Below are 14,425 nucleotides of genomic sequence, written 5' to 3' on the forward strand. Positions count from 1 at the left end.
TACTAATACAAATATTACTAATACAAAATGTTACTATACCATTTCATGTTGCCTTTTCTTAACTTTAGTTAAAAAGAACCACAAATACTTCATTTTAAAAAGTCAAATGTTACATAAAAGCTATTTGAAATATTTATATGAAAACAATATTAATATCAATGAATAGTAACAACTTACAGGTATTTCAATTTTTGCTTTAAGAGTCTGGTCTTTTTTAATGTTCTGCACTTGAATTGCAGATCCTGTTAAAATACTGGTCCCAGAACTGCTGCAATCTACAACATACACTGGAAGGTTTGGAGCACCTAAAAACTTTTGAGAACATACAAAATAATTTAAGACTCCAATCAAATATAACAAATTATTCAATAACTGTTATTTAAATTTTCAAATAATTCACTACAGCTACTATTTCTGGCCATAAATTGGAAAAACTCGAATAGAATTCACCAATATTCTAGACAATTTTTGAATGAGAAGAGTAATTTTCAATAATTCTATCTAAATTTATGTCTTCTGAAACACCAACTTCCTCAACCACTATTTTTTTTTTTTTTTTACTTTATGTATTTGGGTTTTCCTTTTCTTTCTGTGCTTTTACTTGCCTTCATTTGTCTATCCATCCTTAACCCTAAAAGACATTTCTATCATTCTATTCATAAATTAAATACTTCATCTAAATTGAGGGAAATGGACCAAGAGAGGAGGGAGAGGAATATTTTGTCTATAAATTTCTTTTTGAAATTTGGTATGGGTGATGCTTTTATTGGCTTACAGATGCTGCAAGTACAGGCAATGGGATACCCACAAATTTCTCCATGGAATAATCATTAAAGATCTAAATACAATATAAGTCTCACTATAAAGTAGCTCACAAGACAGTTATGTCCATTTACTACCATCTTACTCAAAATAAAATCTGCATATTCTTATCTTAAAATAACTTACCTTACAATGAACAATCAATTTTGGTTGTGTTGTTATATTGTCTGATTCATCCAAAACTTCTACCTGAAATGGGAAAGCTGTTCCATTTTCTATAACTAAAATTTCAGAATCAGGTTTCACTTTCAATCGATGAGGGGGACCTACCAGAGAATTATATAATGAAATACAGGTTCAAATTTCTAAGACTGAAATACTGAAATAGCAAAAAAAAAAACAAAAACAAAAACAAAAGCCAAAAAACAAAAACTTCTAACATTTCAAGTTTTAGTTTCTTAATGTTTTTTTTTTAAAATAAGCATCTTTAATCATTTGTATCACCAAAATGCACAGATTCTACAAATGACCATAGCTGTCTCAATTGTGTAAAATTTTTGATGTCTAGACTTAGTTTTACCCAATAAGCTATGACATAATGGTAACTAATGCTAGAAATCACCTGAAGGTGTAAAACCTTAGATCCTGGAAAAAAATATTCAAGTTTTTAAAAAAAATACTTTTTTATTTATACACTGTAACTTTGTACAATGACTAATTTCTCAAAAACATGTTAAGAGAAAACACACATTTTAGGTAATAGTGTCAAAGAATCAGTTCATGTAATGATATAGCCAGATAATTTGATTGTCCTCTACTTTGATGCTGTAAGCAAACTACACATATTTCCTCTAAAATTAATCAAAGAGAGCTTATACTTCTGTAGCAAGATGACTTCATGTGCTCACATTTTTAAAACACAATTTTAGGGAATCCCTGGGTGGCTCAGTGGTTTAGCGTCTGCCTTCAGCCCGGGGCATGATCCTAGAGACCCAGGATCGAGTCCCACATCAGTCTCCCTGTATGGAGCCTGCTTCTCCCTCTGCCTGTGTTTCCCCCACCCCGTGTGTGTCTCTCATGAATAAAATCTTTTTAAAAATTTTAAAAAATTAAAAATTAAAATAAAAAATACAATTTATGCTAAATGCTGGTAACAAAAATTCACAAAGGACAGTTACTAAAAACACTTTATGGTAACATTAGTTATTATTTACTTTTTACTATATGCCAGGCAACATGTTAAGTTTTAAGCACTATCTTCATAATCTTCACAATGAGCTTAATGAAGAAGGTCATATTATTATCCACATTTTATAAATGAGGAAACTGGAATCCAGAGAGATTAAGTATCTCGTCTAGGTCACACAACTAGTAAACGGCAGGCTCAGGTTAATGTCCTAAGTTATCTGAAACCTCTTGACCATTATCATTATGCCACGCTACCCCCTACTTCACAGTTTTCATTCTCAAATTCAAAACAATGTCAAACTATCTAGTTACGAAGAATTTCACTACCCAAAACTATGCCTTTTAACTAATCTCTAAAATAAAAGCATTGTGTTTAATATGTAACAATTTTTTTAAAAGTTTGCTTCTGTTTGTATATTTATGTATATATGTAAGCAATCTACACTCATCATGGAGCTCAAACTCAAACTTATGAAGTGGAGATCAAGAATCACATGCTCTTCTGACTGAGCCAGTCAGGTGCCTCAACATTTTTATACTTCTACCAGTGTGCTAATTTTGACATCCTTATCAATTTGTGCTTGAGGGAAACCAAACCACTTAAACTTGTGAAAGGACACAGCTAATATGTTTCTTTTCATTTAAAAACAGTACAAAAGGGGGCAGCCCCAGTGGCTTAGTGGTTTAGCGCCACCTTCAGCCCAGGGCATGATCGTGGAGACCCGGGATCGAGTCCCATGTCCGGCTTTCTGCATGGAGCCTGCTTCTGCTTCTCCCTCTGCCTGTGTCTCTGCCTCTCTCTGTGTGTCTCCATGAATAAATAAATAAAATCTTAAAAAAAAAAAAAAACAGTACAAAAGGTCATATATGGACAAAGATATGATTATAGTATTATTAGAAAGAGCTAAAACTGACACACCAAGCGCTATTATGTTTTACAAGACATGCAGTTCTCACTTTGCACAGGAGTGTGTTAATGAGAACTCATGCATACTGAACTGTGCTGTCTACCATTCAGTTATCACAAAACCTTGCAAAGTGAGTGTTGCTTATATTATTAGCTCATTCAATCCTCACAACGACCATGAGAGAGTAGATATTTCATTTTACATGAGGAAACTGAGGCACAGGACAAGTTTACCTAGCTCATAAGTGTCACAGCTTAGACTCAAACTCAGAAGAGTTATCAGAATGTACTCTTTGAACCTAACTGCCTCTCAAATTAGCCAGCATTTCCTATCCTGTATTACTTTAATGTAACTTTACTATCAGGTTAAGTAACTAACAAATTAACAACATAAATGCATGAGAAACTTTTCTTAAGATATGAAAGAAATATTTACAGTCATATCAGAAAAGATAAAAAAGGTCAATTCTAAATTAAGCCTAATTAGGGATCCCTGGGTGGCGCAGCAGTTTGGCGCCTGCCTTTGGCCCAGGGCGCGATCCTGGAGATCCGGGATCGAATCCCACGTCGGGCTCCCGGTGCATGGAGCCTGCTTCTCTCTCTCTCTCTCTCTCTCTGTGTGTGACTATCATAAATAAATTTAAAAAATTAAAAAAAAATAAAATAAAATAAAATAAGCCTAATTAGTATATCTCTTAAGAGTAGTTCCTTAATATTATCAACATTCACACTTTTCTCCCGATTATTTTTAGAACTTCCTGTCTTCCTAAGTATTTTCCTACTTTTTCGATCACTCATTTTTGTCTGTGCTATATTTGACATTCAAATGTATTTTCAAGACTTATACCATAACCAAAAACACTTCATCTTAATATATTTTATAATAAGAATACTATTTAAAGGTAAATATTAGAAATATTTATTAAAATATTACCTGGTAGTAATCTAATTTTTAAAATCTGTGTGTCTTCTTTTAAACCCGGCAGAATAACCTTCAAATTAAAATTCTGTTGAAAAAAATTATTTTAATTAAATCCAACTGCTAAATAGCTCAGTAGTTTAACAACTGATGTTGTTGGTGTCTCTTTTATTCCCTCACCTTATCCCCCTTAACAAGAGTGAAATGTTTACACTATAATGACCTACATGTGGTCAAAGGCAATTTAGGAAAGAATTGCTCATAGTAATAGATCAGGGACTCTCAGTATACATTCTAATAAAAGTGTATCGTAAGACTGTACTTGATTATTTGAACTTTATCTAAAATTGCTATTTAGTTTAATAAGTGCCAAAAATTCTGATTTATTTTTTCATTTCCATAACATTACAGAAATCTATGCAGCAAATTTATATTGAGAAACATGATCATTTATGTCTCTAAGAGATGAAAAAGTGGACTCATATTGCTTCTTTACAGATAATAGTCTCTTCAAATTCAAAAGGAATAACCTCTGAATAATCAGAATCAAGATGGACATCATAAAAAATATGGAAAATAGTGAATGAAGTATAAAATAACAAAAATCTAGAAATCTCTAAATTCAATTTGGTGTTCTAGATTAGATCCTGGAATAGAAAACTAATTAGTAAAAACGCTGGCGAAATGTGAATAAAGTCCATAGTTTTGTTAATAGTATTATACCAATGTTAATTTCTTAGTTTGGATAAAACTTGATAGTTATATAAGATATTAATGGAGGAAACTGGTACAGAGTATATGCAAACTCATTATACTATTTTTCCAACTCTTCTGTAAATATAAAGTTATTTCAAAAAAGTTTTTAAAAATCCAGAAACTATTTTAGTTTTTTAGTAAGCTTATCTTAGTAAAGTCAAATTTCCCTGAATTTCAATTCTTTTTCCAGGAAATTCTGAATTCAGAAAGATGTACAGAAATTGATCTTTAATTTGATTTCATTATACAATGCAGTGTAGTATATGGCATTTAAAGAAATTCGTATGCTCTATTTTAAACACCATTTTGATAGAAAAATTCTGAATATATGTTGTAGGTTAATGGTACAGTGAAGAGAAGATATATATTACTCGTTATTAGCCATAGTATTCCCTTAAGTCATGTAAATCTTTTAGGTACTTTATATACCTGACTGAAAAATTACCTTATTGGAATTTATATTTTTACCTTCCCTAACTTTATCTCTCCCCAAAATACATTCCTTTATTCAAATATCAAACCCAGTATGTTCATAAATGTGAACTAAAGTTTCTCATATTTTTGTGTTCTAAAAATAATACTCAAAAAATTTTAAAAGTTGGAGAGAAAAAAGAACAGTACTGGGTAACTGTTAATAAAATTGACTCTGAATGTGAAAAGACTGGAATGAAGATGAAGACAGTTAACAAATATTTAATTCATAATTGTAAGTGAACATGTTAGTTTCCTTTAGTGATGTGAATGGTAAGTTTAGTAACATGATCCTGATTAATTCTTAGGAACCCCATATCGTTGTTACCCTGTTACAAAAACACGTCACCCAATTTTAAATTCTCCATTTTATTTTTACAAGAAATAGTATGTATTAAAACATTTATGTACAATGCTTACCTTGCCTTGACAAGAGTTTACAAGGCCCTTAGCTGTAACACCTCGAATCACACAATTCGGTCCTTTGGTTATTTCTTCATAATGTAAAGATAAACCACTGGAAAAAACAAATTATTTTTTAACTTCCCCTCCATTACCTATAAATAAGTTGTATTTTCATATGCCATTCTTGTATTTAATTCACTTTTCTAATAAAATTTTTAAATAATCTAATAATATTTTTAAAAATTGAATAAGTAATTCAACAAGAGAAAATTCCCAAGAACTTATTTTACAAACAAAAATCATCTGTGATAGCACTGGGCCAAATACTGTAAAAGAAAAATTCTAAAATGTAAAGTTCATTTATTAAATAAGATACAAGGCAGAAAATAATCAAATGCTAGACCATGTATACAGGTCTAAGGAAAGGAAATATACAAATAGGCCAGCTTTAGGGATATCTTCAGACTTCACCATGTATTTTTTTCAAATCTTTCATCCAGTAAGATATTAGAAAGTTTTTGGGACTTATTAAACTAAATAGCAATTTTAGATAAAATTCAAATAATCAAGTACAGTCTTATGATATACCCTTGCTAGAATATATACTGAGATTCCCTAATCTATTACTATGAGCAATTTCTTTCCTAAATTGCCTTTGACCACATGTAGGTCATCAGAGTGTAAACATTTTACTCTTGTTAACGGGGATAAGGTGAGGGAATAAAAGAGACACCATGGGGGAGAAAAAGCCTAATTTTTCTGAAGAATGGCATTTAAATATTAAATTATAAAATTAAATGGTATGCCTTGTTTGAAAAAAGCTATAAAGTGATGTGTAAGAGAAAATGAGACTCCCTAGGGAAAATGGACACTAAACACACACACATCTACTTTCACTATCTCTTACATCTCTAATTTGAAAACAAGGGGATTTCTTTTATTTACTATTAAAGGCTAAGAAAAGGAAGGAAAGGAAAAAGAGATAAGAACAATAAATCTCATTTCCTAGAAAACAGGACTTAGTCTCCCAAGAAAACTGAACCCTAAAACAAGCAATGGAAAAAGCTGGAAATCAACGTAATGGTCCAGAATTCCTATGTACCACTGTGGAACTGGTGGTACTACATGCCTCTAGAAGTAGGAGTAAACAAAAAGGGGAAAAGAAAGACTGATCCCCATATCTTCCCTCTCAGCCTCTGGAAGATGACTGGAAGATTAATCTCTGAAAAGGCTAAAGAAGAGAAATCTCTAAACCAGGGAGTAGCAGATAAATTGAATGATAAGGTAAATACTAAACAGAACAGAAGGGGTAATCTTGAATGAATGTATATGGATGCTGAGACCTTCCCAATCCCTTTTCTTGACTAGGAACCTGGACAAACTATTCCCCTCCAGGCAAGAGAATAAAATTATTTTCAAATAAATATTTGAGAAAACTGCCTACCCCAACAAAGAAGACTCCCCCAGTAAAGCATTACAGACATATCATCGTACAGTGCAGTTCATATTCAACAGATTCTCCCACATTTTCAGTTCCCTTATCTGCTTTTTAGCCATTCAGTTATAAGCAGATGATAAAAAATTACCAGGTTTCTGAAGAAATTAGAAGGAAAAAAAAAAAACGAACAAACAAAAAGCAACCAGCTTGGAGAAACAAAAATTTTTCACACATGTAATATTTTAAAAAGCCAAAAAAAAAAAAAAAACCAACTACCACTCATCAGTGAAGGAATATACTACATTCATAAAACAAGATGATCTACAAAAACAAGTTCAGAAAACAAAGAAAAATTTTTAGAAATTAAAACAGAGCAACAAGGAAAACCTCAATGGGGAGGTTATAAAGATTAAGCTGAAAAAAAAATTGTCAGAAAGGAAAGCAGAACCACAAAAAGAAAAACAGAAAAATTAGGGAAATCAGAGAAACATTCCAGAAGATTCAATATCAAAAAATAAGGATTCCAGAAAGAGAAAACCGTGATGATGGAAAGTAGAGAATAGGGCAATCCAAGTGGCTCAGCGATTTAGCACCACTTTCAGCCCAGGGTGTGATCCTGGAGACCCAGGACTGAGTCCCGCGTCAGGTTCCCTGCATGGAGCCTGCTTCTCCCTCTGCCTATGTCTCTCTCTGCCTCTCTCTCTGTGTGTGTCTCTCATGAATAAAAAATAATAATAAAATAAAATAAATAAAAACTTAAAAATATAGAGAATAAAATACTTCAAATGATGTAGAATCTATGCAAAGATTTATTACTATAAAATTTTGCCATGTTGCAAATTAAAAGCAGATCCTATAAAGCTTCCAGAGATAATACATGGAAAACACAAAAATGAAAATTAATGAAAGTGAATTTAAATTTATCAGCAACAGTGGAAGCTAAAAAACTAAAATGGAGCAATGATTCATAATTTTGAGGAAAGCAAAAATGGAATAATGCTTTCATGATTTTGAGGAAAATAGCATCCAATTTTCAATTTAATCAAATAGAATAGGGGCAGTCTCTTGCAAATATACTGGATGTGTTTCAGCAAAAGGAGGACATGGCATTCTTTTAAAAACCTGGAGAGCCATGAAAAGTTAAATGCTAAATAAAATAAGCCACGTAACAGATTCAGAACTCAGGAATGTTTCCCTAGGGACCTGAAAGCCAACTCTCTGCAGTGTAATCATTAAAAAAGGTAAAGCCCTATCTCCTAGTTTCCTGGACCTAACTTCTAGTCAGCTGACTCCAGATTGCAAATCCCACAAGCAGTGATAAAGATACTTAGTTATTTTATCTTTAAAACATGAATGTAATGAGTTCCAGCAACTTATCCATATATTTCAGTCTTTGCAGTCTCTGTATCAGATTGCTTGTGATAATCATCACATTCTGGTTTAATGTTTAGTCAACAGTAAAATTGTTTTCTTTCTAACTTTATGATGAAGTTTTCTAAGTTGACGGTAGGTTTTGTTTTGATTTCCCCAACACAGAAGACATAGTGAATCCCCAGGATAAAGGTGAAGGAAGATCACAGAATGTGAACTACAATAAGCAAACAAACAAAAAAACCCCAATCATTACAAAAAAAGTACAGTAGCAACAAAGTTGTATGTACAATAAAGTGATTAGTATTTACATCATTGCAATAAAGCAAGCACTACATATTGACCAAGCCACAGTATAACCTTTATTGAGGACCAGAGGAACAGGAAGGAAGCTTATAAATAAGAGAAGTGGCAATAAGAGAATATGTCATTGTCTATAGCCATTAATCAAGAGATACTGCCTAAAACTGAAAAAGGAAGAAATAGCAATATAAAATTTACATATATGGCAGTAATTACAAGTAGATTCAAGTCAAAAAAGTCAAAGGTGGTTCTCTGAGAAGTGGATTGTGAGTGAGATAGAGAGGGCAGAAGGATGAGAAATTGGCTTTTTTAAAATAAGCCTTATCAAACTATTAATTCTTTAAACTATATGCATGAATGATTTTTAAAAAATTCACCTAACACTGGGGGGAAAAAAAAAACCTACTCAGAAAATGGTCTTTATTGAAGATAAATTCACATGGCTATGTCATCAGGATTTTATAAAATAAGTTTAAAACCCCAAATATAAATATGTATGTGTGACAGAGATTTCCTATTTAAGAATATCCTATCAAGGATAGGATGATGGAGTTATAATCAATAATAGATGTCATATAATGCACTAATATTTTCCATTTTTGACTAGAAGGGATACTTCTAGTGTTTTAAACAAATAAAAGTGTTCAGCTCTTTCATTACTGTTTACAATATTCAAATGAATGCAACAGGTCAAAAGATAAGAATCACTTTTTGCAACTTAAGGGGACACAGAACTAAAAACTCATTTTGAATATTTTTTATAACTATATATTGTTTTTCAAGAACTTAAACATGCTACAAATCTAACTACTAAACTATATCACTAACCTGTGAGCTTCTAGAAGGCAAGTACTATGTCCTTATTCACCTCTATATGTCTAGCTAGCAAATGCCTGGAATATTGCACATGCTCAGATGTCTAAGAGTGAACGAATACAACACAAGGGGAAAAAAGTACATAGAGACAACAGAAGAAAGCATATATAAAAAGTGGGCTCAAAAGATGAATTTGGAAGCTAATGCAAAAAAGAAACACTTAGCATTCATGCTCTTGAGAATGAACAAGAATTTCTCCCAAGGCACCTTAAAAAGATAACTGAAAATAATGAATACCCTTAGTTATATCATTGGACACACTATGAAGTTTCTCAGAGTTATTTCTTAATATAAGCCAATCACAATAAAGAACTATTAAATAAAGATAAATTCTACAGAAAGACCCAAATATCCATGGAAACCATAAACTTTGTTGCTATGGTTTTAAAAATGAATTGTATTACCAGGTTCACTAAGTTTAAGGAGCCATAACTTCACATCTTACTTGCAAAAAAAAACAATGGAGAAAGAGTTTTATCAGTCTCACCTAAACAACTTTCACAGTAAATTCAGTCAAAACAAACTTTAATGAAGCACTTTATATATGACTTTATACATGTCACAAAGCATAGCTCGGGGTTAAATAAATCCCCCAGATATCATAAAATACACTAAACACTTTAAATGATAAATGTGATAAATGATAAAAGTTAAACACATAAGTAATTTAAGCTGAAAGAAAGAAGACTGAATGCTTAGTAAATACAAAAAGTCACATTTAGATTGATCCTTCAAATTACCTTGCTTCAAATACTGGCTGAATATCATTTCCTAATTGACTAGTATGACCAAATTCATCCTGAAACTCCAGAGGGATATTGAATGGGACTCCAACACGAAAAGGAGGATCCATAAGACCAAATGAAAACTTTTCTGGTTTACCCTCTTAAAAAAAGAAAAGAAAAAAACAAAAAAGTAAACATGAGAAGAAAATTCATTGTAGGTCAGAAATAGCCATATTTTATACACAGATAACTAAACTATGATAAAGATGGCATTTTAAATCTGTGAAGAACTTATATAAATTGTATCTATAAGCCAACTGGGAAAAGTTAGATCTTTATCTCACTATACGTAAAATTCTAGGAAAAAATGTGTTCTTAAACTAAGAGATTATCAGAATATAATAAAGGATAAATTTATAACATTATCATAGGAAAAACTAAGGCAAAACACAATATCCCTTTCCCCACTTATCTGTGGTTAACTATAGTCTGGAGGCAGATCCTACTAATGACATATTATCAGAAGGTCAACAGTAGCCTAAAACTATGTTACAATTCCTAGGTCACTGACCTCAGTTCATCTCACCACACAGGCATTTTATCATCTCACATTATCACAAGAAGAGTGAGTATAGTAGCACAATAAGATATTTTAAGAAAGAAAAAGACCACATTCACATAATTTCTATTACAGCATATTGTTATAATTATTCTATTTTATTATTGTTAATCTCTTACTGTCCCTAATTTACAAATTAAACTTTATTATAGGTATACATATACAGAAAAAAAAAACAGTATATATACAATTTGGTATTATTTGTAATTTTAAGAGATCCACTGGAGGTGGTCATGTAACATATCCCCTGTGTACAAGGGGGACTACTGTATTCAATAGCTATGAAAGAATGTTATGTGATAAAGTTTAAAATATCTTATTAGTTATAATACACAAAGTTAAAAGAGATGCTTTATAGGAGAAAATATGTACATCTACAACAAGGGATTAAAATCCAGAATACATAAAAGTCTTCTATAAATCAGCTATTCTTACAGGTGGTCTCTAGTCAAACAGTTTCAGTCATCCCCTGAGAAATTATTAGAAATGTGTATTCTAGGGCTCACTCAAAACTACTGAGTCAGAAACTCTGGGAGTGATGCCCCACAGTCCAGTGTTTTAAAAAGCTTTGTAGGTGATTAAGACAGAAGGTCAAATGTGAGAATCACAGCTTTACACTATTAAAATCAGCAGAGCAAATGAATAAGCTTTCACAGATAAGAGAGAGAGCCAAAGACAGGTGAGAAGAGGTGCACAACCTAATAATTAATTTAATCATTAACTAGGATAAATACAGACACCAGGCAGGAATGAGCATAAGGAACTTTGGAACTCTCATGGTCTGCTGGTGAGGGTACCCTGACACAACCTTTTACCAGAGCCAATTTGATGGTAAATATATTTAAAACATTAAGGCATATACATGCCAGCTCAGCAATTCTACTTTTTATCCACCCTAGAGAACTTCTAGCACATGTACACAAAGCAGCATTAATTTTTTTTTCATATAGAAACCCATGGTTAGACAAAAAAAAAAACAAAAAACAAAAAACTGAGAACGACTGAAAACTGTTTTCAACAGAAAACTGCTTCAAGTATAGCATATCCATACTACGGAATGCATTCTGCAGCTACTAAAAGAATGTGATAGGGGCGCCTGAGTAGATTAGTCGATTAAGCATCTGAATCTTGATCTCAACTCAGGTTGTGATCTCAGGGGTGTGAAACAGCCCCAGGTTGGGCTCCATTCTCAGTGCACAGTCTGCTTAAGAGTCTGTCTCTCCGTCTTCCCCTCCCAATCCATGCTCACTTGCTCTAAAATAAGTCTTTAAAAAAAATAAGAAGGAAAGGAAAAAGGAAAGGAAAAAGCAAAAAGCAAAAAGCAAAAAGGAAAAAGGAAAAAGGAAAGGAAAGGAAAGGAAGCCAGCCTCAGGTCTCCATCCCTCAATACACAAAACCAGTAAATTGCCTTCCTCAGCCCCAGCAACAGATAGAAGGCTTATTCTCTGAGGAAGGTAAAATAGTGCCAAGAAGTGAGGGACAAAAACACTACTAAAAGCGTCACATTCTGCTGAAAATATCAAGTGAAAGATTCTATAGTAGACATGAGACCCCCAACAGTCTTCAGTTTGCTCCCAAAATGCTGGCAGCCAGGTGTTTACCCTCCTCACAGGAGACTAAAATGCTCTATTTGGGGCTTTGGACAGCTTAAAGAGAGAAAACCTAAAAATTCTCATAATCACCCCAAATGAAATAAAAGCTTTCAAATGTCCTATGATTAAATGCAGGCAAATCACCAGTCATGTAAGAGAGCATTTACTTATGAAAGGGCAAACATTTAAAAAAAAAAAATTAACACAGAGGAAACAGACTATAAAGTTCAAATGCTTCAAAAGACCACCACTATTACTAATACCCTCAGAGAATTATTAAAGATACCGAATTTATGAAGTAAGCAGAGAATGCTTTGAAAAGGGAGTAACCAGAATAAAAAAATGACAGCAGAAAGGAAAAATTCAATAGAAAGTATAGTAGCATGTCATGTTAAAGGAAGCTCCCATAACATGGGAAAATGAGATGGAAAGTAGAAAAAAGAATATTAGTATACCAGTCAAAATGTCCACTGTCTTTTAATATTAGATGATGTAGAAAATAGAGTAGGAAATCAAGTAATTCAAGAAAAATTTAGAGAATTTAAAATTTCAGAAATCAGAACAAAAAAAAAGATTCCTAAACAGTTGGGCAACAGGGAAGAGGGGAGACTGAGGTGGGCAGAGAGGCTCACATGCAAAGGTCAGGAATCAGAAAAGCTTTAGGTGTTACAAGCAACAACAGAAGAAAACAATGATGCCTTCAAAAATTTTAAACAGGGTAGCCTGGGTGGCTCAGTGGTCAGCCTGGGGCATGATCCCAGGGACCCAGGATTGAGTCCCATTTCGGGCTCCCTGCATGGGGCCTGCTTCTCCCTCTGCCTGTGACTCTGCCTCCCTCCCTCTCTCTCTCTCTCTTTCTCTCTCTCTCTCTGTGTCTCTATGAATAAATAAAAAAAAATCTTAAAAAAATAGGACCATGAAGTTGCAACGACATGGATGGAGCTAGAGATTATAATACTAAGCAAAATAAGACAGGGAAAGACAAATACCATATGATTTCACTCATATGGAATAAAAGAAACAAGCAAAGGGGAAAAAAAGAGAGAAGGAAAGGCAAACCAAGAAACAGACTCTTAGAGAACAAATTGATGGTTACCTGAGGGAATATGGGTAAAGGGATGGGTTATATAGGCAAGTGGATAGGATTAAATGGGGATTAAGGAGTGAACTTGTGATGGGGACTGGGTGGTGTATGGAAGTGTTGAAGCACTGTATTGTACACTTCAAACTAGTATTACTCCAATTAAAAGTGGAATTTAAGGGCAGCCCCGGTGGCACAGTGGTTCAGTGCTGCCTGCAGCCCGGGGTGTGATCCTGAAGACCCAGGATCGAGTCCCACATCGGGCTTCCTGCATGGAGTCTGCTTTTCTACCTCTGCCTGTGTCTCTGCCTCTCTCTTCGCTCTCTTTGAATGAATAAATAAATAAATCTTTAAAAAAAAAAGTGGAATTTAAATAAAAACTTAAAGAAGAAATTCGATTATGGAGCAGAATCATAGGGCTATTTTAAGATTATGATGATCCCACAACTGGCCAAACATCTTTTATTATCTATTATCCCTTTATTGAAAATGACACTTTCAGTATAATATGTAGGCATATAGTGTTTCACTTACCTTTAACAGAAAATTTAATTGCTTTCGAAGGTAGTGGTCTTCCTGCATAAGTGTCTGCATTACTTTCATTCAATACAACTTGTAATTTCAATGTATAATTCCCCAACTTTTGAATATTTTCTGTACAAATTAAGAAGAAATTAAAAATCAAGTCAACAGAATTACTGATACAATTTTTAACATTCAGAATAATAACTCACCCATTTTTTTAAACCAGTAAGGCCATTTTCCTCCATGTTGACTAATATGTGAAATGATTTCTTTATTTCCATTGGAAGCTTAATAGAAGAAAAAAGAAATATTTATACCTTGAGAAACTGAATACACAACATGAGTACAAAATGTCACACTGGCATCAAATAACTTTATTTGTCGTACATTTTTAGAAACTGTTTTGAAAAAAAAAATTGTTTTGAAACTTCATCAAAGGATCTAAAGCTATCCCATACAAATGAATGGCATAATGAAAATTACTCAT

The 14,425-nt window shown here is 32.9% G+C and overlaps 1 protein-coding gene across 3 annotated transcripts in view; it reads right to left on the minus strand.

Annotated features, from left to right (window-relative positions):
• The window catches only part of SMCHD1 (structural maintenance of chromosomes flexible hinge domain containing 1), a 214,730-nt gene that overhangs the window by 147,738 nt on the left and 52,567 nt on the right, over positions 1-14,425 (minus strand). For all 3 annotated transcript variants that reach the window (XM_041746908.1, XM_041746916.1, XM_041746923.1), the window contains 7 exons: positions 14,148-14,225; positions 13,948-14,067; positions 10,137-10,281; positions 5,424-5,520; positions 3,792-3,864; positions 949-1,088; positions 178-312 (listed from right to left, as the gene is read on the minus strand). In XM_041746908.1, the coding sequence (XP_041602842.1) occupies positions 178-312; positions 949-1,088; positions 3,792-3,864; positions 5,424-5,520; positions 10,137-10,281; positions 13,948-14,067; positions 14,148-14,225 (788 nt within the window). The remainder of the gene's footprint in view (positions 1-177; positions 313-948; positions 1,089-3,791; positions 3,865-5,423; positions 5,521-10,136; positions 10,282-13,947; positions 14,068-14,147; positions 14,226-14,425) is intronic.

The sequence above is a fragment of the Vulpes lagopus genome, chromosome 1 (assembly GCF_018345385.1).
Source record: "Vulpes lagopus strain Blue_001 chromosome 1, ASM1834538v1, whole genome shotgun sequence".
Taxonomy (NCBI): domain Eukaryota; kingdom Metazoa; phylum Chordata; class Mammalia; order Carnivora; family Canidae; genus Vulpes; species Vulpes lagopus.